At 70.2% G+C, this 24,649-nt stretch overlaps 6 protein-coding genes across 6 annotated transcripts; 4 read left to right on the top strand and 2 right to left on the bottom strand.

Moving 5' to 3' along the window:
* Positions 1–1,808: 1,808 nt before the first annotated feature.
* Positions 1,809–6,111, top strand: AURANDRAFT_71024 (hypothetical protein; the record flags this gene model as incomplete). The annotated part of the gene is made up of 5 exons (XM_009036367.1): positions 1,809–3,217; positions 3,429–3,708; positions 4,147–5,086; positions 5,286–5,353; positions 5,464–6,111. 5 exons carry the CDS (start codon positions 1,809–1,811, stop codon positions 6,109–6,111), a joined length of 3,345 nt encoding a protein of 1,114 aa, XP_009034615.1.
* A 1,130-nt stretch (positions 6,112–7,241) lies between these two features.
* AURANDRAFT_62153 (hypothetical protein) lies at positions 7,242–7,976 on the top strand (the record flags this gene model as incomplete). The annotated part of the gene is made up of 1 exon (XM_009036368.1): positions 7,242–7,976. One exon carries the CDS (start codon positions 7,242–7,244, stop codon positions 7,974–7,976), a length of 735 nt encoding a protein of 244 aa, XP_009034616.1.
* Positions 7,977–8,476: 500 nt separating this feature from the next.
* On the top strand, positions 8,477–9,142 carry AURANDRAFT_12693 (hypothetical protein; the record flags this gene model as incomplete). The annotated part of the gene is made up of 1 exon (XM_009036369.1): positions 8,477–9,142. A coding segment is annotated over one exon (666 nt), but the record flags the coding sequence as incomplete, so codon positions are not given.
* Positions 9,143–10,199: 1,057 nt separating this feature from the next.
* Positions 10,200–11,147, top strand: AURANDRAFT_52678 (hypothetical protein; the record flags this gene model as incomplete). Its single annotated transcript, XM_009036370.1, has 1 exon — positions 10,200–11,147. The coding sequence occupies one exon, from the start codon at positions 10,238–10,240 to the stop codon at positions 11,141–11,143; it is 906 nt and encodes a 301-aa protein (XP_009034618.1).
* Positions 11,148–11,217: 70 nt separating this feature from the next.
* AURANDRAFT_2571 (hypothetical protein) lies at positions 11,218–12,357 on the bottom strand (the record flags this gene model as incomplete). The annotated part of the gene is made up of 1 exon (XM_009035878.1): positions 11,218–12,357. A coding segment is annotated over one exon (1,140 nt), but the record flags the coding sequence as incomplete, so codon positions are not given.
* Positions 12,358–21,130: 8,773 nt separating this feature from the next.
* On the bottom strand, positions 21,131–24,213 carry AURANDRAFT_70085 (hypothetical protein; the record flags this gene model as incomplete). The annotated part of the gene is given in 6 exon segments (XM_009036054.1): positions 21,131–21,421; positions 21,560–22,169; positions 22,363–22,652; positions 22,752–22,895; positions 22,915–23,520; positions 23,626–24,213. The coding sequence occupies 6 exon segments, from the start codon at positions 24,211–24,213 to the stop codon at positions 21,146–21,148; spliced, it is 2,514 nt and encodes an 837-aa protein (XP_009034302.1).
* Between the last annotated feature and the right edge of the window lie 436 nt (positions 24,214–24,649).

The raw sequence follows: 24,649 nt of genomic DNA, 5'->3' as shown, positions 1-24,649 counted from the left end.
CCCGCGTCGAAGTCGAGGTCCGGGCCGCCCGGGAGGATCGCCGGCAGCGCGAGGTTCGACGCCTGGTGCGCCGACGGCGCGATGACGGGCAGGTCGTCGGGCGCGAAGGCGACGTCCGCGATGTCCGGCAGCGGGAGGTTCGCCGGCAGGTCGAGCCGCGCGAGGTCGCCGAGCTCGGGCTTGTACTGGTAGTCGAGCTGGGCGACGTCCGGCAGGGCGACGCCCGTGAGGATCGTGTCCGGCGCGTCGTGGAGCGCGTCGTCCTCGGGCGTCGACGCCGCGCGGCGCCGGTGGTCCTCGCCGTGGAGCGCGTCGAAGGCCCCGAGGTACTTGCGGTAGGGCGCGCGGTCGCTGTTGAAGAGCAGCAGCGCGGCGGCGGACGCCGTGCGCGGCGGCGGCTTGCCGAGGCCCTCGTCCTCCATGCGGAGCTCCGGCCGGTCCGGCGCGCAGCCGTGCGGGTTCAGCCGGCTCCAGAGCTCGAGCGCGCCCGCGTGGAGCTCCGGGTTCGCCACGGGGCTCGCTCGGAGCGCGTCGCCGCCCCCGGGCAGCGCGCAGGGCTCCGACGCGCCGCACTCGGCGTGCACGGACTCCTCGGCCGCGCCGGCGCCGAGCCTGGGCGGGAAAAGAGTGCGACATGTTCAACCTCGGAGGCTCCTCTCTCGGTCGTTTTCCACTCGTTTCGGCTCATTTTTGGACGAGCGATCATCTCTCGGAGCGCTCTCGACGCGTGGATGCTTTTTTTCCGGAACGCGCGCGCGCGGAACACTCACGTTGAAGCGACGTTGAATCACTCGTTTCCCGCTCCGCGCCCGGCTCCGCGACGAGGCTCACGACGTCCGCGTCCTCGCCCGCGCCGCGGTCGTCGGGGTAGCGGCTCGTCGACATGACCGTCGTCGCCCGGTTCCTCATGGCGCCGATGGCCGCGACCTTGGCCTCGCAGCTCAGGACGCGCTCGTTGATGGCGGCGACGCGCAGCCGCTCCGCCTCGGCGCGCGACGAGATGCGGTCGAGGACCGCGCCGATGGTCCCGTCGAGCGCCTCGAGCGCGTGGGCGATGTCGAGGTAGCAGCGCCCCGCCGTCAGGTCCCGCGACACGAGGGGCGTCGAGAGCATGGCGGCGGCGGCGGCGGCGTCGCAGCCCTCGGTCTCTCCTTCGAATTAGAGAGCGCGCTTCTTGAACCCGAACACAAAAACCTCGCACTTTCGCGGCTCCCGGCGGCTTGTCGAGAACTCCGCCGAGCTTTCATCCACTTCATCAAAAGTGGAGATACATTAACTTCTTCAAACAACATTGATTCTTGAATTAATCGATCAATACTAACCCTGATTTCGGCAGCATTTCGCACGTCGATGTCGATGGACGGACAACTTTCGACACGGCATTCGGCATGTTCCAGCCCACAGGGGGAGAAAACGAGCCTACATCGCCGTAGGAACTCGGGGGCGGAGATTCCAAAACCCCAGTCTGATCCTCGCGGGGACGCGCAGAAGCTGAGATCATTAGGGCCCGCGCAGCGCGCAGGACGTGGAGCCCGCCGCGCTCGAGAACCACAATGCGCTATGGCAACTCCTTCGAGATGGAGCCGCGTCGTGAGGGTCCGCCGCAGCTGCCAGGAGGAGTTGCTATAGGGTTGCCCATGTGCTGCGGACGCGCGACGCGGAGGCAGCCCGCAGTGTGAGATCTAGTGTCCGCAGTTGGGCGGACGAAAGATCAATCGGCAGCCGTCGATAGATATGTTTTCGCGCGCTCGTTGGGGTAACTTTTTTGATAAAGTGGATGAAGAGCTCGTCGACTGTTCCAACCAACCATGGCCTCGCTCGTGGACAACATGGACGGCCTCGCCGTCGCGGACGCCGTGGTCGTCGCCGGCGGCGTCTCCGGCACGGTCGCCGGGACGAGCGCGGAGCACATGATGAACCCCGGCACGCTCGAGATCGAGGTGATCCAGGGCCGCGACCTCGTCATCAAGGACCGGGGCACCTTCCGGTCGAACAAGTCGGACCCGTTCTGCGTCGTCGCCGTCGACGGCGCCAAGGTCGGCAAGACGAAGACCGTCGACCGGAACCTGAGCCCCGTCTGGAACTTCTCGACGGCCGCCAAGGTGAAGCGCGGCGCGCAGAAGCGGCTCGTCGTCAACTGCTTCGACAAGGACAAGCTGTCGAGCTCCGACCCCATGGGCACCGTGGTCATCGAGGTCCTCGAGGCGCTCCGAGGCGCGGACGTCGCGACGCGCGTTCGTCGGTGGTACGACGTGGAAAACTGCGAGGGCTGCGACAACGCCCGGGGCCAGATCGAGATCGCCTTCGCCTGGAAGCCCAAGACCGTCATCGCCCTGGAGAAGGGCACGCCCTTCCGCGTCGAGCACCCGGAGCAGGCGCTCTTCGTCGGCCTGGGGTGGACGGGCGCGTGCGGCGCCAAGGTCGACCTCGACGCGTCGTGCGTCTTCTTCGACGACCAGGGCGCCGTCGTCGACGCGCTCTACTTCGGGAACACGCAGTGCTTCGACGGCGCGGCGCTGCACAGCGGCGACGCGCTGACGGGCGACGAGGCCGCCGCGGAGGAGGACGCGGACGAGCGCATCGAGCTCCGCCTGGCGAAGCTCCCCCGGGCCGTCGCGTCCATGCTCTTCGTCGTCACGGCCTACGCGGAGAAGAGCTCCTTCGTGGACATGAAGTCGGCCTTCGTCGGCCTCTTCGACCCCGTCGAGGGCGAGATGTGCCGCTACGCCTTCGACTGCCGCGGCGACCACACGGGCCTCGTCATGTGCCGCGTCGCGCGGAGCGGCCCGGCCTGGGTGCTCAACGCCATCGGCGACGTCGCGGCGGGGCCCCGCGACTACGGCACGTGGGTGCCCGAGCTCAAGGCCTACCTCTCGGACCTCGTGTCGCACGTCCGCGTCGGCGACCCGAACGACCGCGTCGCCATCATGCACAAGGGCTCCGTCGTGGACCTGTCGTACTACCAGGCGGGGCCCCTCGCGGAGGTGCGCATGGGCGTCGCCTGGGACATCACGGGCGGCCGCAGCATCGACCTCGACGCGTCGTGCCTGCTGCTCAAGGCCGGCTGCTCGGAGGCGACGACGGAGATCGTGTCCTACCAGAAGCTGTCGTCGAGCGACGGCCGCGTGCGCCACTCGGGCGACGACACGACGGGCGACGGCGGCGGCGACGACGAGGTCATCACGGTCGAGCTCGACAAGCTCGCGCCCGACGTGCGGTACGTCGCTGTGTGGAAATCAACCACTGGTTTGGGGGGTCCCCACCAAACTTCAGAACTCTCTATCTCGATCAAATCGAAGTCGATTTGGCTGATTTTTGGACGAATCGATTGCTCTCATCGAGTTCTCGAAGCACAACCGAAGAGATTGCGTCAAAACTGTCGCATACGCTCACATTGAAGTCGGGTTGAAGATTTGAATTCCACACAGGTACGTCGCCTTCGTCGTCAACTCCTACAGCGGCCAGCCCTTCTCCCAGGTCGACAACGTGTCCTGCCACCTCTTCCTGCCCCCGAGCCGGGCCCGGCCCAAGCCCCAGGATCTGGCGATCTTCAACCTGTCGTCGAAGACGTACCACACGACGGCGCTCGTCATGACCATCCTGGAGCGGTCGACGAGGCCCGACGGCAGCCCGACGTGGCTCATGCGCGCCGTCGGCGAGGGCACCGAGGCCAAGGTCGCGAAGCAGTGCCTCGACGAGATCCAGCTCGTCCTCACGGGCGCCAAGGAGCGCGACTTCTGAGCGAGCGCCCCGAATTCGCAGCCGAGCCCGCCGCGCCGCGCGAGGCGGCCCCTAATTCGTAGCTCGCCACGTCGTCGCGCGGGCGGCCTCGAGTGGCGGCGCGACGGACGACGCCGGCCACCCAGACGACGTCGAGCGCTGATTGGCCCGATCAAGTTTGAAATGCGTCGCAACGACTGGCTTCCAGCGCGCGTTGCAGCCCTGCGCTCGCGGAAGAATCACAGCTATGAAGCTCGCACTCGCGCTCGTCCCCACCACCGCCGCGGCCCTCGCGGCCGGCCGCACGGTCATGGAGCCGGACGTCACGGTCTTCGAGGCGCCGAACTGGGTGCGTCCTCCGAAAGCCTGCCGAATGCTGCCCCTCCCCCCGAAACAGGCTGCCCCGCATCGCGCAACGCCGCATAGGTGCGCGGCGAGCGCGTCGCCGCGTCGGCGCTCATCGAGCTCGAGTTCTGGCTCAAGCACGACGCCGCGGACCTCGCGGCCTTCCACGACGACCTCGTGGAGCGGTCGACGCCCGGCTCCGCGAAATACTCCGACTGGCTCTCGAAGGAGGAGGTCCGCGCCATGCTGGCCCCGTCGCGCGAGGCCCTCGACGCCGTCCTCGACTACGTCGTCCACGACCTCGGCGCCGCCGACGTCCACGTCGACGACTTCAAGTCCGTCGTCTCCGTCGCGGTGCCCGCCGGGGCCGTCGAGCGCGCGCTCGACACGAAGCTCTACGCGCACGCGCACGTCGACTACGCCCACGTCGAGGTGATCCGCGTCGGCGAGGCCTACTCCCTGCCCGCCGCCGTCGCGGCGCACGTGTCCCTCGTCTCGGAGCTCGTGCGCTTCCCGCGGCTCCGCCGGTCGGACCTCGTCGCCGCGGCCGTCGACGCCGCGCCGAACGCGACGGGCGCCTGGGCCAAGTGCGGCGCGAAGAACAGCGCCTACACGAACCCCTACGTCCTCGCGGAGCGCTACGGCTTCGAGTTCCCGCTGACGGACGCCGCGGACGGCAACTCCATGGCCGTCGCGGAGTTCCAGGGCCAGTACTGGGACCCGAAGGATCTCGGCGCCTTCTCGACGGCCTGCGGCCTGCCGAGCGCCATCTCCGTGTCCAAGACCGTCGGCGGCAACGTGCCCCTCCTCTGCGAGGGCCTCGGCCAGGGCTGCGTCGAGTCGCTCCTGGACATCGAGTACGCGGGCAGTATCGCCGGCGCGATCCCGCTCGAGGTCTACTACTCGGGCACCTACTCGCTCCTCGCCTGGGCGAACAAGCTCGGCGACGCCACGCCGGCGCCCCTCGTCAACTCCGTGTCCTACGGCAACGACGAGGCGCAGCAGACGGGCTCCGCGCTGTGTGGAAACCAACCACTGGTTTGGGTGGTCCTGACCAAACTTGAGAATTCTCTAGCTCGCTCAAATCGAAGTCGATTCGGCTGACTTTTGGACGGATCGATCGCTCTCGTCGAGTTCTCGAAGCCCAGCCGAAGAGCTTGTGTCAAAACATTCGAATACGCTCACATTGAAGTCGGGTTGAAGATTTGGTTTCCACACAGGCTCCGCGTACATGGAGTCCGTGAACGCGGCGTTCATGAAGGTCTCCAACGCGGGCGGGAAACGGGTGGTTCGAGGTCGCTTCAACATGGGTGTTCCGCGCGCGATCATTCCAGAGAAAGGATCCACGCGTCGAGAGCGCTCCGAGAGTTGGGAATGTCGCACCCTTGTCCTGCCCAGGTCTCCAACACGGGCGTGTCCATCCTCTTCGCCGCGGGCGACCAGGGCGTCTGGGGCCGCGAGGGCCCGGGCCTCAAGTACCACCCCGACTTCCCCGCCGCGTCGCCCTACGTGACGGCCGTCGGCGGCACGGACTTCGCGACGAAGTCGGTCATCGGCGACGAGACGACGTGGAACGACGGCGGCTCGGGCTTCTCCAACGAGTTCGCCCAGCCCGCCTGGCAGGCCGACGACGTGGCCGCCTACCTCAAGTCGGCGACGGGGCTGCCCAAGGCGCGCATGTACAACGCCACGGGCCGCGCGTACCCCGACGTCGCCGCGCTCGCGGGCCTCGTGAACCCGTACCTCGTCGCGCTCTCCGGCGGCAAGTCCTTCGCGGGCGTCGGCGGCACGTCCGCCGCGTCGCCGACGGTCGCGGCCATGATCGCCCAGGTCAACAACAACCGCCTCAAGGCCGGCAAGAAGTCCATGGGCTGGCTCAACCCCTTCCTCTACAAGACGGGCGAGGCCGCGTTCCACGACGTCACCACGGGCAAGACGAGCGGCGGCTTCACGGGCGGCTTCCCCGCGGCACCGGGCTGGGACGCGGCGACGGGCTTCGGCACCGTCGACTTCAAGAAGCTCAACGCGGCCGCGCTCGCCGCCTAGGCGCGCGCGTCCGTCGCCCCGCCGCAACAAAGAGCCGAGAGCTCGCCGACGATCCCCCCGCCGCCAACGACGGCGATCGTCCCAACTAAACCAGCGGCGCGCGGGGCCCTCGCGCGAGTCCGCCTACTCGTCCGCGGGCGCGTCGTCCTTGGGGAGGTCGAGCGCCTTGAGCGCCGCGAGGACCTTCGGGTCGAGGTAGTTGATCTGCATGAGGCGCTTCTCGCAGAAGCCGAGGTCGCCCTCCTCCGCGGCCTTCATGACCCACGGCGCCTCGAAGTCGACCTCGACGGCGCCGACCTTGAGCCCGCGGCCGATGGCCGCGACGAGGGGCAGCAGCTGCGCGTCCCAGAGCTCGCCGTCGCCGTCGAGCCAGAGCTGGGCGTGCGCCTTGCGCAGGCAGAAGGGCCCGAAGTGCCAGTCGAGGGCCGTCCCGAAGCCGGCCGCCTTCGCGGCGGCGTTGAGGTACGCGTTCGCGAAGGACTCGGAGTGGTACTGCTCGACGGGGTAGGTGCGCCGGAACGTCTCGTCGCGGCGCGCGGGCACGACGACGTCCAGCGTCGCGTCCCCGGCGACCGCGGCCCAGTGGCGGCCCATGTCCGCCTTCTCCGGCTCCGTCCAGCAGAGCAGGCAGGCGTCGTCGTCGCCGGCGACGGCGGCGGCGAGGGCCAGCGCCTCGCGCAGCGCCGCGCCCTTCTTGCCCGCGGCCGCCTGCTTCTCGACGCGGAACGCGCCGGCCTCGCGCATGCGCTTTCGCACCGCCTCCAGCGGGCTCGCGTCGACGACGACGACGCGGACGCCGTTGTGCTTGGCGATGTGGAGCATGTCGAGGCAGCACTTGAAGCGCACGTCGTCGACGGAGCCGTAGAAGCTGCAGGTGAAGACGACGAGGTCGCCGCGCGCCTCGGGCACCGGGGGCTTGCGCCGGTTGTCCGCGCCGCGGCTCGGCCAGACGCTCTCGGGCTCGCTGTTGAACGCGAAGATCGTCGCGACGGAGCCCGGGGCGAGGCCGGGCGTCGTGCCGCTGTCGAAGATCGAACGATCCGGCGGCGCGTCGGCGCCCGCTTTGGCGTCGGCCATGCTGCCAGCGAGCACAAGCTCCTGTGGCAACGATGGAGCGCTCCTCGAAGAGCATGCGGCCACCACCCAGCTCGACAAGACTACTACGGAGAGCCCTCTCCATCGTCGTGCTCGTCGCCTGCGCGGCCGGCGCAAGCGCCGACGCCGTCGACGACCGTCTCGCGGCCATGTCCATCAAGGAGCTCCGCCATCTCGCGCGCAACCTCGGCGCCGCCGACGAGATGCCGCGCGGCGTCGTCGAGAAGGGCGAGGTCGTCGCCGCGCTGGCGCCGATCCTCCGCTACGAGGAGGCGAGGCGGCGGGAGAAGGACCGCCGCGGCTGGTTCTCGTTCGCGCTCAAATACGGCCTCATCGCCGCCGCGGTCTGCCTCTTCTCGCAGCCCCTGCTCGTCGCCACGAGCTCGGGCCGCGCGGCCTTCGCGGCCGAGTACGCCGAGCGCGTGAACTTGGCCGAGTACGCCTGGCGCGCGGGCTCGCCGCGCGCGGCGGCGCTCGTCGTTCTCACGGGTTTGTGCGACGCCGCGACGTACTACCTGCGGCTGAGCGTGCTCGTGTCCTGGGTCGCGCCGGCGAACTCGTGGCTCCGCCGGTTCATCTCGCCGCTGCCGAGCCTGGCCGTCGACCCGGCGATGGCCATGGGCGCGTCGTCGGGCTTCCAGGTCAACCTCGCGCCCATGCTCGCCATCTGGGTCCTCGGCTACGCCAAGGGCGCCATCTCGCGGTCCGTCGGCCGCACCATGCAGACGGTCCACCAGAGGAACCGCGCGAACCGGAAGAAGCGCAACTAAAGGTCGCTTCCCGGTGGTGCGTGCTTGGTGCCACGGGGAGGCGGTGGGATGGGTCCTCCCGAGGGAGCGAACGCGGGAGGAGGGCAGCCTCTAAGCCCCCGCCCGGCCCCAGAGTCGGGGCAGCCCGGCCGGCCATCGCAGGCCGTCGCTGCGAAACCCCTTGTGGTCCGTTGAGAGAAAAGAGCAGAGAAAAATTAACCGTTGCGATTGGAAGGCAGAGAAGCAGCCGTTGTTTCTAAATCAGCCGTAAACGCGTCCGATCATTCCAGGCCGTCAACAAAGAGTACCGCCGGCGACACGTCGCCTAAGCGTCGGCGGTGGGCCGGCCGGCGGCGGTGAGGAGCGGCGCGGCGGTGGCCGGTGCCACCGCGGGCTTCGGGACCATGCAGGCCCTCTTCGATAACAAGAAGGCGCCGCAGAACTCGGCGCTGGAGTCGACCTGGAGCTCGCAGCCCGAGCTGCCGCCCGTCGTCGAGGACCTGCAGGTGACGGCCACCGTGGGCAAGTACGCCGTCTCGCGGAAGCTCGGCGAGGGCGAGTTCGCCACGGTCTTCGCCTGCAGGGCCGGCGACGACGACGGCGCGCCCGAGCTCGCGTTGAAGGTCATCAACAAGGCCAAGGTCCAGCGCCACAGCAGCATCCTCAAGAGCAAGCGCAACATCCGGCGCGTGAACATGGAGGTCTTGGCCATGCGCCGCTGCCGCCACGCGGGCATCTGCCGCATCTACGACGTGCTCCACTCGCCGTCGAGCGTTTATCTGGTCATGGAGATGGCCGAGCGCGACCTGTTCACCTTCCTCGACGGCTACCCCGACGGCTGCCCCGAGCCCATCATCAAGCAGGTCATGCGCATCTTAGCATTGGGCCTGCGCCACTGCCACAACGCGGGCGTCGCGCACCGCGACGTCAAGCCCGAGAACATTTTGGTCGTCGGCGAGCCGCACGAGTGGGACGAGGCGTCCGAGACCAAGGGCATCGTCAAGATCTGCGACTTTGGCCTCTGCGCCGACATCGAGGTGTCGTCGAAGCTCACGGACTTTGTGGGGTCGCCGGGCTTCTTCGCGCCCGAGCTCATGATGCGGCAGCGGTACGACGGCCCGCTCGCGGACGCGTGGTCCATGGGCGCGGTCATGGTCGAGATGTTCCTGGGCCACCGCGTCTTCGAGACGATCTGGTGCCCGCCCTACGAGTCCCTGAGCGACGTCGCCGCCTTCTCCTGCGGCATCGCGGAGGCCGTCGCGCGCGTGAAATTGGGCACCGCGAAGTCCGTGCCGTCGGAGCCCGTGCGCAAGATGTTCGAGCTCCTGCTCCAGATCGAGCCCGAGCGGCGCTCGTCGGTCGACGTCGTCTGCAAGAGCTCCTGGTTCGAGCTCCTCAAGCTGAGCGAGGACGGCAAGTACCAGCTCCTCCGCCTCACGATCGACGGCGGCGGCGCGGCGCTGCCGCTCGGCGCCGCGCCGCCGCCGCCGGAGCGGCGGCGCCGCGTCGGCGGCCGGAGCTCGCTGCGGGCCGCCGCGGGGTCCGTCCTCGTGCCGGGCACGGAGCACAACCACCTCGCGCCCGCGCCCGCGCCGAACGCCGACGGCGCCGCGTCCGCGGCAGGGCAGCACAAGAGAGCGAAATTCCCAACTTCAAAGGCTCCGATCTCGGCCATTTTCCACTCGTTTCGGCTGATTTTGGACGAGCGATCATCTCTTGGAACGGTCTCGAAGCGTGGATGCTTTTCCCGGAACGCGCGCGCGCGGAACACTCACGTTGAAGCGACGTTGAATCACCCTTGTGCTGCCCAGGTCCGCGGAGCTCCCCGAGACGGACGCGCCGGGGACCGCCGCGCCGCCGTCGCCCGTCGAGGTCGCCGTCGAGGTCGTGGACGACGCCAAGGTCGACGCACCGCTCCCGGCCATCGTCACGCCGGCCAAGGACGAGCCCCCGGTCGTCACCGTCGCCAACGCGAACGTCGACTGGATCTAGGTCGACCGCGGTCGCATGTTACCCCCGACAGTCGGAGCGCGCGCGGAGCGCGCGGGCCGCCACCCGTTGCCTTTTTTGGAACTCGTTGCCTTTTTTGGAACTCGTTGCCTTTTTTGGAACTCGGCGATGCTTCTATGCCGCCACACTCACCCTCGAATCGAAAAAATATTAGCCCGTTTGTTTCTCCCCGTAAAGACAAAAGATCTCGCTCCGGAGAGGCAAACATCTGGTTGGTTACCGTCAAATGTTGAGGCGATCTCGTCACGCGCGATAGTGTCCAGGTCGGCCCGATGGTGTCCTCGCCGCGCCGCGCACTCCTGTGGTGCTTCGCCTGCGTCGCCGCGACGTCGGCGCTGGGCCGGCGGTCGCTCGCGACGAAATCGTGGCGCACGGGCGCGCCGGCGACGTCGGCACACTCCCGGCGCCGCGCCCCGCCCCCGCGCCGCGCCGCGCTGGCCCGGTTGCGCGGCGGCTACAACACCTTCGACGCCCTCATCTTCCTCGACTTCTTCGGCACGGCCGTCTTCGCCTTCTCCGGCACGATCCAGGCGGCGCGCAACGAGATGGACGTGCTCGGCGCGGCGGTCATCGCCTTATTCACGTGCGTCGGCGGCGGCACGACGCGCGACGTGCTCCTGGGCCGCGTGCCCGTCTTCTGGATGCGCAACGTGCTGTACCTGCAGATCATCTTCCTCACGTCCGTGCTGACCTTCTGCTGCTGGCCGCGGATCGAGCGCGACCTCGGAGGCGACGACGCGCACGAGGCGTTCTGCTTCGCGGACGCTTTGGGTTTAGGCGCCTTCGCGGTGCTCAGCGCCGACATCGCGCTCAAGGAGTCGTGCCAGCCCCTCTGCTGCGTCGTCTTCGGCCTCGTGGGCGCGACCTTCGGGGGCGTCATGCGCGACGTGCTCACGAAGCAGCCCGTCCGCATATTGCACGCGCACGTCCACGGGAGGCCCAAGTCGCTCTACGGCTTCACGGCCCTCGTCGGCGCCCTCGTCTACGTGGCCCTCGCGCCGCGGTTCCCGGACTACCCGAACTGCGTCGCGGCGACGGGCTTCCTCGCGACGGCCGTCTTGCGGGTCGCGGCCTACACGTACAAGCTCACGCTCCCCGCGTGGATCGGCCGCATCCAGGAGGAGGGCTCCCCCAAGCTCAGCTCGCGCCGCGCGCGCGTCACGCACCTTAAGTACTAGGCCGCGATGCCCCGCTCGCCCTTGTAGCAGGCCGCGGCCCAGGCGAGCGCGCGGTCCGCGGCGCCGGCCGTCGCGGCGACGCCGCCGACGATGGCCGCGAGGCCAGTGAGCAGCGCGAGCCAGCCGTTGCGCCGCTCGACGAACTCGGCGCAGAGCGGCGACACCTCGTAGAAGAAGAAGACGCCCGGCAGGCCCTTGCCGGAGCCCGGCGCGACGTGGCGCACGTGCTCCGTGACGCTGTACTGCCAGAGCTCGCGCGTCTTGCCCCCGAGATTCTTGTAGACCGTCGGCACGACCTTGAGGTAGTACTGGTGCATGCCGTAGCCGTCGCCGAGCGTCCGGCTCTCGCCGTCGAGCTGCGACGACAGGTCGACGTCGGGCCCGACGACCTTCCTGGACGCGCGCGCGGGCTCCAGACTCCGCTCGTCGGGGCCGAAGCGCAGCTGCTTCACCGTGTGCGACACGTTGAACTTGTCGAAGGTCAGCTGGACGAGGTCCATGCCCTTGAACAGGCCCGACGTCTGGAGGTGGCGCCCCGGCGCGACGTGGAAGTTGCCGGAGACGGCCGGCAGCTCCAGCGTGCCCTTGATCGAGCAGCCCTCGTCGGAATCCAAGTCGAGCGCCGCCTCCGCGAGCTCGCCCGCGCACTGGGCGACCGTGTGCTCGTGGAACGTCCAGCCGCGCTTCCGGTACGCACTGCGCACGTCGTCGCAGGTCGCGCAGCAGGGCCGCTCGTCGTCCTGCGCGCCGTAGCAGTCGCCGCAGGCAACCTCGGGCTTCGCTTCGTCGGGCGCCGCGAGGTGCTCCTCGGACGTGGCCGTGTCGCCGACCTTGTGCACGCTGTTCGCGGCTTTCCGGTTCACGAGCACGCGCCGGCCGTTCGTGTCCAGCCGCGTCTTGATGACGTGCTGCTGCACGCCCTCGAGCGGCTGGCCGCTCTCGTCGTTCGCGTCGATGGCCAACAACTCGCAGTTCGCGCGGGGGAACTCGAGCTCGAAGCGCACGCTCAGGCCGTCGCCGTGGCTCGAGTTCACGAATAAGCGGTCGTGCGTCGACACGGCGAGCGAGTGCTTCAGCTCGCTGCGCACCAAGATGATGGCGACGACGACGGCGAAGAGCGAGCTCACGCCGCCCTGCATCGTGCGCACGCGGAACTCGTCCTTCGTCTTTGGGTACATGTCCATGTTGCGCAGCTTCGCCATGACGTCGGCCATAGTGGCTCGACGGCGCGCGGCGCGCAAGGCGGGCGACGACGCTGGCGCCGTCCAGAGGCAGCTTTGCGGCAAGGTTTCGGCGACTTCGGCCTCTGCCCGTCTTCGCCGGCCGACTGATCCAGCCAGCTGGAGCTGGACGCCGACTGGAGCGAGCAAGGCGACGCAGCGAGTATACACACACGTACACCACACGCAAGAGCACAAAAAGCAAACAAAAGAAAATGAGCGGCCAGGCGCTCAGCCTCTACCGCGCCATGATGCGCGAGGCGACGAAAGTCAACGTACGCGACCCGCGCCCGCCGCGCGCCGCCCCGCGGCGCGCCACCGACGCCCCCTCCCGCCGCAGCAATACAACTTCCGCCACTACGCCGTGCGGCGCGTGCGCGAGGACTTCCGGAAGAACGCGTCGCTCACCGGAGCCGAGGCGACCGAAGCGATCAAACGCGGCCACGTGGACCTCCAGGTGCTCCGCCGGCAGCAGATCGTCGGCAACCTCTACCCGGCGGCCATGTCCGTCATGGACGCGCCCGCAGCGAAGCGATAGGCGCACCGTGTAAAATGACCGCGGCTCCGGGTCGGGACGCGGCGCGCGGTCGGCGCACGGGTCGACGCGCGGCGTCGCGTCGAACGCGCACGACGCGGCGCGGCCTCGGAGATCAACACACATTACGCGGCGGACTTGAGGTCGACGCGGTAGGCGAAGGTCCGGCCGTCGTCGTCGAGCGTCGCGACGCCGACGACGGAGGAGGCGTCCGTCGCGAGGGCCGCGGCCGCGAGCGGGTCCGACTCCCGCAGCGGGAACACGAGGGAGGCGACGCCGCGCGCGGCGAGCGCGTCGCCGAGCGCGCCCAGGAGCGCGGCGCGGTCCGCGCCGTCGGGGACGTCGACGCGGTCGACGAGCGCGACGTGCTCGCGATCCGCGTCCCTGGCGACCCGGGCCTTGCGCGCGGCCGCGACGACGACCTCGGGCGCCTCCGTCGCCGTCCACGCGTCCAGGATGGACCGCGCGTGCGTCGTCCGCGGGTGGTCCGACCCGAGCGCCGCCGCGTAGCCGGCCGCGGCGCGCGTCAGCAGCGCCGTCGCCTCGGCGTCGTCGCCGTCCGGGTCGCGCTTCAGCAGGAGCGCGAGGTCGAGCGCGGAGCGTAGCGTGTGGAGGTGGGTCTCGCCCAACACGCGCCGCCGCCGGTCCAGGGCCTCCGCGGCGAGCTTCCGCGCCTCGGGCAGCTTCGCAGCGTCGCCCGAGCCGACGAGCGCCTCGCTGAGGTTGTGCACCGACGCGAGCGTCAGCGCGTCGCCGTCGCCGAGCGTGCGCCGCGCGGCGCCGAGCGTCTCGCGCAGCATGGCCTCCGCGGCCGCGTGGTCCCGGAGCCGCGCGTACGACAGGCCGAGGTTGCCTGGGCGGGAACAGGGTGATGCGACGTCGCTTCGACGTGCGTGTTCCGCGCGTTCCAGAAACAGCATCCACGCGTCGAGAGCGCTCCGAGGGATGATCGCTCGTCCAAACATCAGCCGAAACGAGTGAACAACGACCGAGCTCGGAGCCTGTGAAGTCGGGAACTTCGCGCCCTTTTCCCGCCCCGGAGGTCGCAGGCCGTGCGGAGGCTGTCGACGTGGTCCGCGCCGAGCGTCGCGCGCCGCTCGCGGAGCACGCCCTCGTAGAGCGCGCAGGCCTCCGGCGCGCGCCCGCGCTCGTCGAGGATCATCGCCAAATTGTGCGAGCTCCTCAGCGCGTGGGGCGATCCCAGCGCGACGAGCGCGGACTGGGCCCAGCGCGCGCGCCGCTCCGCGGCCTCGAGGCGGTTCAGGGCGAGGTCGACCAAAGCCAGGTTCAGCGTCGCCGTCACGGCGTAGATGTCGCCCCGGAGCGCGTCGTCGCGGCCGCCGTGCTCGGCCGCCATGGCCGCGAGCGCGCTCTCGAAGCCCCGCGACGCCTCGTCGAACTGGCCGTTGCGCCAGAGGTGCGTCGCCTCCGTGATCGCCGCGTGCTTCCGCGACAGCAGGGCCTGGGGCGTCTCCGGGGCCTTGGCGGCGACGCGCCGCTCGTCCTCGGCGCGCCGGCGCGCGACGAGCTTCCGCGACAGCAGCAGGCCGGCCTCGTTCGCGTAGGGCTTCTTGCACGTCGGGCACGCGAGGTCCGTCGGCGCGCCCCGGGCCTTCCACCACGCGACGAGGCAGCTCCCGTGGACCGCGCACATGCTGCCCCGGCAGCCGCAGCAGTCGCGCAGGAGCTTCTCGCCTCCGTCGTCGTCGTCGTCCGCGGACCGCACGAGGCCCGCGCCGAGGCAGATGCGGCAGACGTCCCGGGCCTCGTCGCGCCGCACGCGCAGCGCGACGAAGATGTGGGCGACGAGCGCGCCGACGTCCCGGCCGTCGCGGCGCGCGCGCAGCGTCAGCGCCTCGAGCGGCGTCGCGCCGTTGAGGCCGGCGAGCTCGACGACGCGCGGCGACGGCGCCGCGGGGGCTTCCGCCGGGCGCTCGTCGACGACGACGTCGTAGGAGCCGCCGGTCATCCTCTAGCTGCCCCACACGACGTCGTAGCTAGGAATCACACTGGTCTTTGCCTGCCCATGCCTTGCTGCAATGCAAGATAATGCACTTCACAATGTTGATGATGCCGCTCCAAATATGCATGAGCCGATGGCCGCCTCACGTCTCGATCTCCTGTGTTTAGCTGCTTGCGCGTCCGCATTCGTAGCACCGCAACCACGCAGCGCACCCCAGAGAACGGTCTCAGTCCACGGCTACTCGCCGACCAAGAAACGCGTGGGCGACGCCGCCTGCCTCGTGGGCCTGAGCTGCTACCAGCAGGCGCTCCCCTCCGTGCTAACGGCCGCGCCGCTCGACCCCGTCACGCTCGACCTCGGCGGCGCGTGCATCCGCGCGCGCCGGTGCCGTGAAACCTCGCGCGCGCGCGCGTTCCGCGACGCCGCCGATCTCCGCAGGCGGCTGCCGGCTCACGGTCTGCCTTTTCGTCGCGGAGAAGATATTCAAAGCGTTTCGCGCGCCGGAGAGCACGTGGGAGGTGCCCGTGCCCGGCCGCGTCTCGGCGCGCTTCGACGCGCGCAGGAAACCGACGCGGAACCGCGCAGGTCCCCGTGGAGGCCGCCGCCGTCGCGCTCATGCTGAATCTCGGCGTCGAGTACGCCATCTGCGCGCCCCAGACGCTCCTACCGGCGACGCTCGCGCATTCTTTGGGCGCGACGCCCGTCGAGGTCGTCGTCGAGTACCTCACGATCATCGCGTGGCGGATCGTCTACACGAGCCTCTTCCCGCCGCCGCCTCGATAATAACGGGTTACTCCGGGAGCGGGTCCACCTTCCCGTCGACGGAGAGCGCGAGCTCGGGCACGCCGGGTCCGAGGCGGTAGGGCGCGAGCTTGAGGCCGATGTCCTCCGCGGGGACGGCGTCCCCGCCGCGGTAGAGGAGGTGGCGGACGCCGTCGCGGAAGGCGGCGCGCTTCGGGTCGTCGGCGACGTCGCGCTCGTAGCTCCGGACGAGCCGCCGCGTCTCCGCGAGCTGCCTCCGGATCGCCGCGTGCCGCGGGTCCTCGGGCTCCTCGTCCGCCGCGCCCGCGAGCCGCCGCCCCTCCGCGGCGCGCTCGGCCTCTTTTTCCGCGGCCGCCCGGGCCTCGGCGCGTTGCCGCGAGTCCTCGAGGGCCTCGCCGAGCATGGCGGACCCGTCGCCGAGGACCGCGGCGCGCTCCGCGAACGCGTCGCTCTCGACAAACCGCGACGCCGTCTCCGCGCGGATCCGCGACGCCGCGCGGCGCACGAAGGCGCCCGCGGTCGCGTCCCGCGGCCCGGGCCCCGACGCCTCGAAGGCGGCGCGCGCCGCGGCGTCCGTCGCGTCCTCCGCGGCGCCGAGGCGCGCGCGGATCGCGCCGATCTTCGCGCGCTGCACGAAACCGTAGCCGACGCGGACGCGCTTGAGGGCCGCGCGCTTGTGCGGGTCCATGGGCGCCGCGGCGCCGGCGATGTGCGGATGGAAGAGGAGCGGGCCGGGGTCGGGCCCGCCCCGCCGGACGCGCGCCGCGGCGCGCCCGCAAAAGGCCGCGGCTCGCGCGAGCGCGTCGCGCGGCGGCGGCTTCGGCGCCGCGCCGCGGCGGAGCCGGCGCGCGACGGCGGCCGCGGCGCTCGCGTCGAGGTCGGCGATGCGCGGCGGCGGGGCCGTCGGCGCCGCGTCCCGCGAGACGCCGACCTTCAGCGCGACGGCCGCAGCGACCTGGGCAGCAAAAGAGAGATTCAACGTCGCTTCAACATGAGTGTTCCGCGCGCGCGCGTTCCAGAAGATTAGTATCCACGCTTCGAGAACGTTCCGAGGGATGATCGCTCGTCCAAAAATTAGCCGAAACGAGTGGAAAATGGCCGAGATCGGAGCCTTTGAAGTTGGGAATTTCGCTCTCTTGTGCTGCCCTGGCGGCGACGCGCGCCATGACCTCCCAGCCCGCCTCCTCCGGGGGCGGGCGCGCCTCGGACTCTGCGGCCTCGAAGGACTCGTCGTAGTCCTCGTCGGAGCTCTCCGACGCGGGCGCGGGCGTCGCCGGCGCGCCCGGCGCGTCGTCGGACTCGGAAGCGAACGACGAGTACGCCTCGGACTCGGACGACGACGGCGGCCGCCAGGGCACGGCCGCGGCCGGCCCGCTCCCGGCGCTGCTCGGCGTCGGCGGCGCGGACCACACGGACGACTCGTCGGACGCGCTCCGCGACGCGTCGGAGCCGCCGCCCATGCCCCAGCCGTCGTCGTCGTTGTTCGCCGGCGACGGTTCCGGCGCCGACTCGAAGTCGTCGTCGCCGTAGGGCGACGCGCCGTGGCGCACGGGCGAGCGCATGGGCGACGGCTCCGGCGCCGACTCGAAGTCGTCCTCCCCATAGGAGCTCATCGTTTCAGCAGCCCCCAACCATTCGGCAGCCAACTGGGAGGTCGACGGTGCCGCGATGATGAGCTTTTTAGGTGCGCTCATCATCGTGGCATGGGCTGCCGGAGCCCTTGTCGTTCCGCATAGATAATGGCAGCCCCGCTCTTTCGAAGCGCGCCGGAGGCGGCGTCGCCGTTGCCGGCCAAGGCCGAGCGCGTGCCGTACACGGACCCGGAGGCGACGTCCCTGCTCGGCGAGGCGCCGCCGCCGCGGCAGCCCTACGGGCGGAACCGCCAGTGCGTCGTGTGCTCCGGCGTCGGCGTCGTCGCGGCGTTTTGCATCGCGCTCCTGGCCCTGAAGACGGGCGAGTCGTCGACGCACACGTCGAGCTCCCACACCGCCGCCCACAGCTCCAACGCCTGCGGCGAGACGGACGCGGAGGGCTTCCGCCACTGCTCCTACGACTCGTCGGCGCTCCTCGCGTTCGACCGCGTCGCCGCCTTCGTGGGCGAGGACGCGGAGCGCCTGCTGCCGCGGAAGCTGGAGTTTTCCTTCTCCCAGGCGGAGATGGAGCGGGGCATCGGCGCCGAGGGCTCCGGCGGCTTCGTCGCGTTCTCGCTCTTCCGCCCCGCGGTCGCGAGCTACCTCATCGTCGTCGACGTCAACGGCACGGTCGCGCGCGCGGCGCCGACGACGTGGCTCGACGGCGACGACGCGCGGCCGACGCGGCTCGAGGCGGTCAAGTTCGTCGACCCGCGGACCGTCGTCGCCGCGGCGTCGACGGGCCGCGCCTACACGTGGGCGTGGAAGGACGGCGGCGACCTCGAGGCGGCCTACGCGTCCGGCGACGGCGGCGACAGCGGGCTGGACGTCCAGCAGTCCGTGGACGGCCGGAGCTACTGGCAGCCGAGCCGCGACGGATCGGGCTCCGCGTTCGACCGCGTCGCGGACGGTGCCGTAATTTCGAAGCGCGCGGTGCCCAACTGCTCCGACGTGAACCACGCGCAGCTCGTGGAAAACGAGACGCGGGCCGTGGTCTCCTGCCGCGGCGAGTCGTCCTTCGCGTCCGTCGACGTCGCGTCGGGCGACGCGAATTGGGTCGCGGGCGGCCCCTTCGGCACGCTGACGCTCGTCGACGAGGACGGTACGACTTACGAACCGGGCACGTACACGCCCTGGTCCGGCCAGCACAACGTCGAATACGTCGGCGACGACACCTACCTCTTCTTCGACAACGGCTACGGCGCCGAAAGGGCGTCGAGGCTCCTGGGGTGCAAGGTCGACGCGGAGAACGCGACGCTGACGATCGAGTCGGCCCAGGCCTACGTCGACGAGTTCCCCTACGGCTACGCGCCGCTCTACGGCGACCACGACCGCTTACCCTCGGGCAATTCGTTGGGCACCTGGTGGCCCATCATGCGGTCGCCGAGCCGCGTCACCTTCGACGCGCAGATCGGCGAGCTCTCGCCGGCCGGGACCGCGGCCTGGGCGCTGAACATCTACGGCTTCCGGGCCTGCGACGATGACGGTGACAGTGGCTGTGCACAAACAAAAGGCGAGGGCTGGAAGGTCTACAGCGCGGAGCGCGGCATGGACCGGCCCGTCGTCCACGGGGCGACCTACGGCGACGGCCAGCTGAGCTTCTACGCGCACGCGCCCGTCAAGCTCAACCACCTCGCCCGAGCCCGCTGGAGCCTGCGGACGACGGAGTGGGACGATGCCAAGGCGACGAGCCGCGACGTGTCCAGCGGCCTCTTCATGTTCGACGCGTACTGGCGCGGCACGTACCACGCCGTCGAGCTCGCGCCGACGACGCCGTGGGGCTTCTCGCTCTGCGTCGGCAACGGCACCATGGCCGTCCACGTCTGGGACGAGTGGGGCTCCGAGACCGTCGCGCCCGTCGACTGCGCGACCCAGGGGATGGCGTAGAGACGTGTGTGTGTCGCCGGGCGCCGCCGGATCCCCGGTCGGGAGCTACAGCGCGGTTGAATTAGGCCGCCGCCGCCGGGGCCCGCCGACCTGTCCGGTCGCGGCCGCGGGGGCGGGGTGGCGCGCCCGGCTTGGGACTAGGCGATGTCGAAGCGCGCGAGGAGGCGCTCGAGGACGGTCGCGTCGCAGCCCTGGGGCGTGTGCTCGCAGTAGACGCCGCGCTGCCGCGCGGCGGCGACGTTGTGCGGGTCGTCGTCCGCGAGGGACGCGGCTCCGACGTCGACGCCGACGCGCTGCAGCAGCTCGTCGATCTGCGTGTTCTTGTCCCCGAGGATGTCCGACCCCTCGGCGCACCGCGGCCGGTCGTCGTCGTCGTCGTCGCCGCCGCCGAAGTCGAAGCGCGGGTCCGCGTGGTCCGCGGGCGTGCTGATGGCCACGCCGTGGGCCTCGCCGAGGGCGAAGGTCATGGCCTTGTCCACGACGTCGCGCCGCCCGAAGGTCGCGATGGCGACCTCGACGTCGGCGCCGCGCGCGCGCGACACGAACGCGCGGAACGCCGGTAGGTCGACGAACGTGGCCGCGTCGATGGGCACCTCCTTGAGCGGCGCGTTGCGGAACTTGCCCCAGACGTGGAACCGCGTCAGCGTGCAGTCGAAGTCGAAGATGGCGAGGCCCCTGGGCATGGTCGGCGGCGCCCGCGCCTTGACGGGCGTGAGGAAGATCTCGCTAATGGTGGCGGCGATGGCAGCGCCGCGCGAGCCAGCGCGGCGCCGCGGAGACTGCGAGAGCGCGGTGGTCCGGGTGGCGCGCGCGAGAGAGCGGCGGAGCGCAGCGCTTTGCGGAGCGAGGTCGGTCCGGCGGGCTGGTGCGGACGTCTCGCGGCACGACACGACGCGCGCGAGAGGTACGCGATCAAGCTGTGTTTGCCATGCCAGGATATGATGGACGTTGAACCAACATTGCACTAGCTGAATGCGATGTAGGGCTGCCTCACGGCTGCTCGCTGCTCTCCCGGTGATGCTGCTCGATACCATGCTCCTCGCGCGACGCGCCGCCGCCATGTGCGACGACTGGCAGGGCCGCAAGTGGATCCACATTCCCAAAGTCGGCGGCACGACGGCGGCTGGCCACGTCGCGAACGCTCCCGTTCGCGCGGCGATGCAGCGGCAGCTCGACGCGGCGCCGCTGCCCGTCCTGAGCCGCGACCACACGTGCAGCGCGCACCACATCCCGCCGCGCTGCCGAACGCGCGGAATCCCTACGTAGATCCCACAACGAACGCGCGCCACCCGACGGCCTGCGCCGTGCGGGACCCGCTCGACCGCTGGCTCTCGGAGTTCAACTACCGGTCGCGGCACGGCACGCGCCGCGACTTCGTCGCCTACACGCGGCGCGCCGTCGGCGCGCTCGCCCGGGAGGTCCAGGACGCGCTCGGGGGCCGTCGGTTGGACGCGGCGCCGCTCTGGCGCCCGCCGCCGCGCCGGGGCCCGCCGCCGCCCGCGGACGCCGCCGGCAACGCGACGCTCGAGGACCTCATGCTCGCCGAGGTCGCGCGCGCGGCGGCCGCGGCGCCCTTCGCGCCGTCGCAGTTCCTCGCCGCGGGAGAGCGGCGCGACCACGACGTCCGCCGGCTCCCGCCGAAGCTGGCACCGGCGTCCATCGCGACGGAGACGACGAACGATTGTCATTATATTCCCCAGTTCTACTACGTCTTCTTCGACAACCTGGGCCGCAACGCGTCCTGCGACAGGGTCGTCGCGCTCGACGACCTCGACGAGGCCCTGTGCGAGGTGAAGCTCGGCTGCGCGCCGAGGCCCGAGTCGTGCCCGCCGCCGGACCACCGCAACTCGCACCGCGAGGGCGCGCCGCGCGTCGCCGACCTCCCCGCGGACCTCGCCGCCGCGCTCCGCGTGCTCTACGCGCCGGACTACTTCCACTTCGGCCACGTGTTCCAGCGGAACGCGACGGACGGCCGCCGGCGAAAACGGTGAGCGAACAGCGGTGTTAAAACGCGCGCGGGGCGCCGCGGAGGTCGCGGAGGCTGATGGAGGCCATGCCGCGGAGGAGCTTGCGGAGCTCGATGACGGACTCGAGGTAGTACTCGGCCTGCGTCGCGCCCGTGCCGATGTGGACGAGGTAGAGCTGGGCCGGCGCGTCGTCGCCGCCCTTGTCCGCGTCGTGCTCCGCGCGCCGCGCGTGCCACGCCTTGAGCAGCTGGTACATGTCCTCGTCGGAGCGGTCGTCGCCGACGCAGAGCACGAAGTCGAAGTCGACGTCGGCCTTGGACGACGCGGCCGCGTCCGACGCGCCGGGCGAGTCCGTGCCGCTGTCGGGCGACGTGGCCGCGGAGCCGCTCGTCGCGGCCGGCGCGCCCGGCGTCGTCGCGACCGCCGACGCCTCCGCGGGCCGCTCCCGCACCGTCTCGCCCCGGGGCCCCATGCGCAGCACCTCCTCCAGCACGAGCGACTTGTTCACGCCGACGTGGCGGACCTCGACGAGGCGGTTGCCCTGGATGATCTCCAGCGGCAGGTTCGACATGACGTCCTCCATGTGGATCTGCATGTCCTTGGCCTGCCACGCGCCGAAGTGGGGGTCCGCGTCCCGGTAGTGCCAGGCCAGCGAGCTCTCCTTGGACTCGATGTACGTGCCCGGCGTCCGCTCCGCAAAGTACTGCATGATGGGCCGCACGACGTCCTTCCACGACGTGTCCAGTTCGCGGCCCAGCGACTTCCAGACGCCCTGCTCGTCGTCGGGCGCCCGGTGGCAGTAGCCGAACTCCGCGGCCAGGCCGACCTTGAGCTTGCCGAGCCACTTGTCCATGAACCGCCGCTCGCGGCCGCTCATCACGTAGACCGTATTGCGCGTGTCGCGCGCCAGCGTCGCCAGCAGCTGCGTCACGACGGGCGCGGGCGTCGCCAGCTGGGGCAGCGACTGGATCTGCGTCAGCGTGCCGTCGTAGTCCGTCACGACCAACCTGCGTGGAATTCGACCGCTGGTTTGGGGGGTCCCCACCAAACTTCGGAACTCTCTAGCTCGGTCACATCGAAGTCGATTCGGCTGATTTTTGGACGAATCGATTGCTCTCATCGAGTTCTCGAAGCGCAGCAGAAAGCCTTGCGTCGAAACGGTCGATTACGCGCACATTGAAGTCGGGTCGAAGATTTGAGTTCCACGCGGCCACGAACCGGTTCTTCGCGCGCGAGTACGCGGAGAGCACGGACGCGGCGTTGAGCTTCGGCAGCTTGGAGAGCAAGGGCGGGTGCTCGCAGACGTCGCGGAACTCGGACACGAAGGACCGCGCCCAGTAGGACGCCGTGTTCGTCGTCACGTAGCGGTGGAGCTTCGCCCAGCGGAGCTCGCGCTCGACGCGCGTCAACGTCAAAGCCTCGTGGATCGCGCGCGCGAGCTCCTCCGTGTTCCAGGGGTTGACGCGGATGGCGCCGCTCAGGGACTGGGCCGACCCCGCGAACTCGCTTAACACGAGCGCGCCGGGCCCGTCCTTGGCGAAGGGCTTGCAGCACGCGGACTCGCGGCGCCGCCGCGGGCCCTCGCCCTCCTCCCCGAGGGCGCCCTGCTTCGCGCCCTCGCCCTCGGCCTCGTCGTCGGAGACGTCCTCCTGGGCCGCGACGTACTCGTGGGACACCAGATTCATGCCGTCGCGCACGGACGTCACGAGGCACGCGTCCGCCAAATGGTAGATCGCGATGAGCTCGTCCTGGGGGATGGACTGGTTGATGTAGTGGATGGGGCTGTACTCCAAGCGTGCCGTAGACGCCGTTGATGCGGCCCACGAGCTCGTTGACGTGCTTGGCCAGCGTCTGGTACTCGGCGACGTCGACGCGCGTCGGCACGCCGACCTGGATGAGCGTGACCTTGCCGACCCACGACGGGTTCCGCGACAGGAAGAGCTCGAAGGCCAGGAGCTTGTGGGGCATGCCCTTGATGTAGTCCAGGCGGTCCACGCCGATGATGATCTTGCGCCCCTCGAAGGTGTCGCCGAGCTCGCCCGTCCGCTTTTTGACCGCGCGCGACCGGAGCGTGTTCCGGATCAACAGCGGGTCGATGCCGATGGGGAAGACGCCGATGGAGCAGAAGCGGCCGCCGAACTCGATGCCCTTAGGCGTCGTCGTCGACACGTCTAACACCCGGGAGCAGGCCGAGAGGAAGTGGCGCGCGTAGTCGTAGGTATGAAACCCGACCAAATCCGCGTGCAGCAGCCCCTCCAACAGCTCCCGCCGGTAGGGCAGGATGCGGTAGATCTCGGACGACGGAAAGGGCGTGTGCAGAAACCAGGCCACGGCGACGCGCGGATCCAACCGTCGCAGCTCCAGCGGCAGCCGCATCAAGTGGTAGTCGTGGACCCACACGACGTCCGCGCCCTGCGACGCGGACCCGGCCCCGAAAAAAGAAGCGATGCCGCTCGACAGCTTCTTCTTCTTCTTCGACGCGTCGGCCTTGCTATCCGCGCCGTCGCCCTTGTAGACCTCCATGACCGCCTCCGCGAAGCGGCGGTTCGCCTCGGTGTACGCGTCCCAGAGATGCGCGTCGAACTTCTTCTCCGCGCCCGCCTGGTACATGGGCAGGGGCACGTAGTGGAACAGGGGCCACAACACATCATTGCAGAAGCCATTATAATAGTTCTCCACGAGCTGGGGCTCGAGGAAGACGGGGAAGCAGCCGTGCTCGCGCATCAACCGCTCCGCGACGCGCGCGCGCTCCTGCGGCGGCACGTCGCAGCCGACCCAGCCGACCCAGACGAACTGCACCTCCATGGAGATGCCCCTCAACGCCGTCGCCAACCCCCCGGGCGCGTCGTCGAAGGACCAGCGGCCCGTGCGCGCGTCGCGCGAGCACCGGATCGGCAGGCGATTCGCGACGATGAGCACGCGCCGCGGCCGCGCCTTCTCCTTCACCTCGGGCACCTCCTGCTCGTCCTGGTCCGCCTTGAGCTCGCGCAGGTGGCGCTGGAGCTCCTGGATCTCCGCGATGATCTGCTGCTCCTCGACGCTGAGCTGCGCCGCCGACGGCGTCGCCGCGTGCGGCGACGGGTCGCGGGCGACGTGCTCCGCCATGGCCTTTCAACGCGGGGGTTTCGCGGCGCCGCGCGCGACGAAAACCCCGGAGTGCGTGGGTGGCCGCGAGCCGCGCGCTAGTTGTGCGCGTCGGCGTCGACCTCGAGGTCTCTGTGCTCGGCCCAGCTCGTTCGAGGCGCGCGCGGAGCCACTCGAGAGGTTGGGGGGTTTTGGGCGTGTCCACGGGACCCCTAGTCTCTCGCATAGGTGACGCTGGAAGCGCCCCTCGGTCCATGGAGCGCTCGCGGCGTGCTGGCCAGGCGAAACCCGCCGGGTCTGGTGGAGCGACCCGCTCAGCACTCCAGGGGTGCCCGGGAGAGGGGAATTCTCAGAGTGGCCGGCGGGGGCCGGCGCCGGCGGGGGCAAATTTGCTTGAACGCTGGGCAATCGGCTGCTGGCGAGCTGCGTCGCAGTAGACTGCGCAGTCGAGGCAGCC

Source organism: Aureococcus anophagefferens, assembly GCF_000186865.1.
Source record: "Aureococcus anophagefferens unplaced genomic scaffold AURANscaffold_4, whole genome shotgun sequence".
NCBI lineage: Eukaryota > Pelagophyceae > Pelagomonadales > Pelagomonadaceae > Aureococcus > Aureococcus anophagefferens.
Note: the sequence above shows the minus strand (reverse complement) of the source record. Positions and strands in the feature narration are given on the sequence as shown.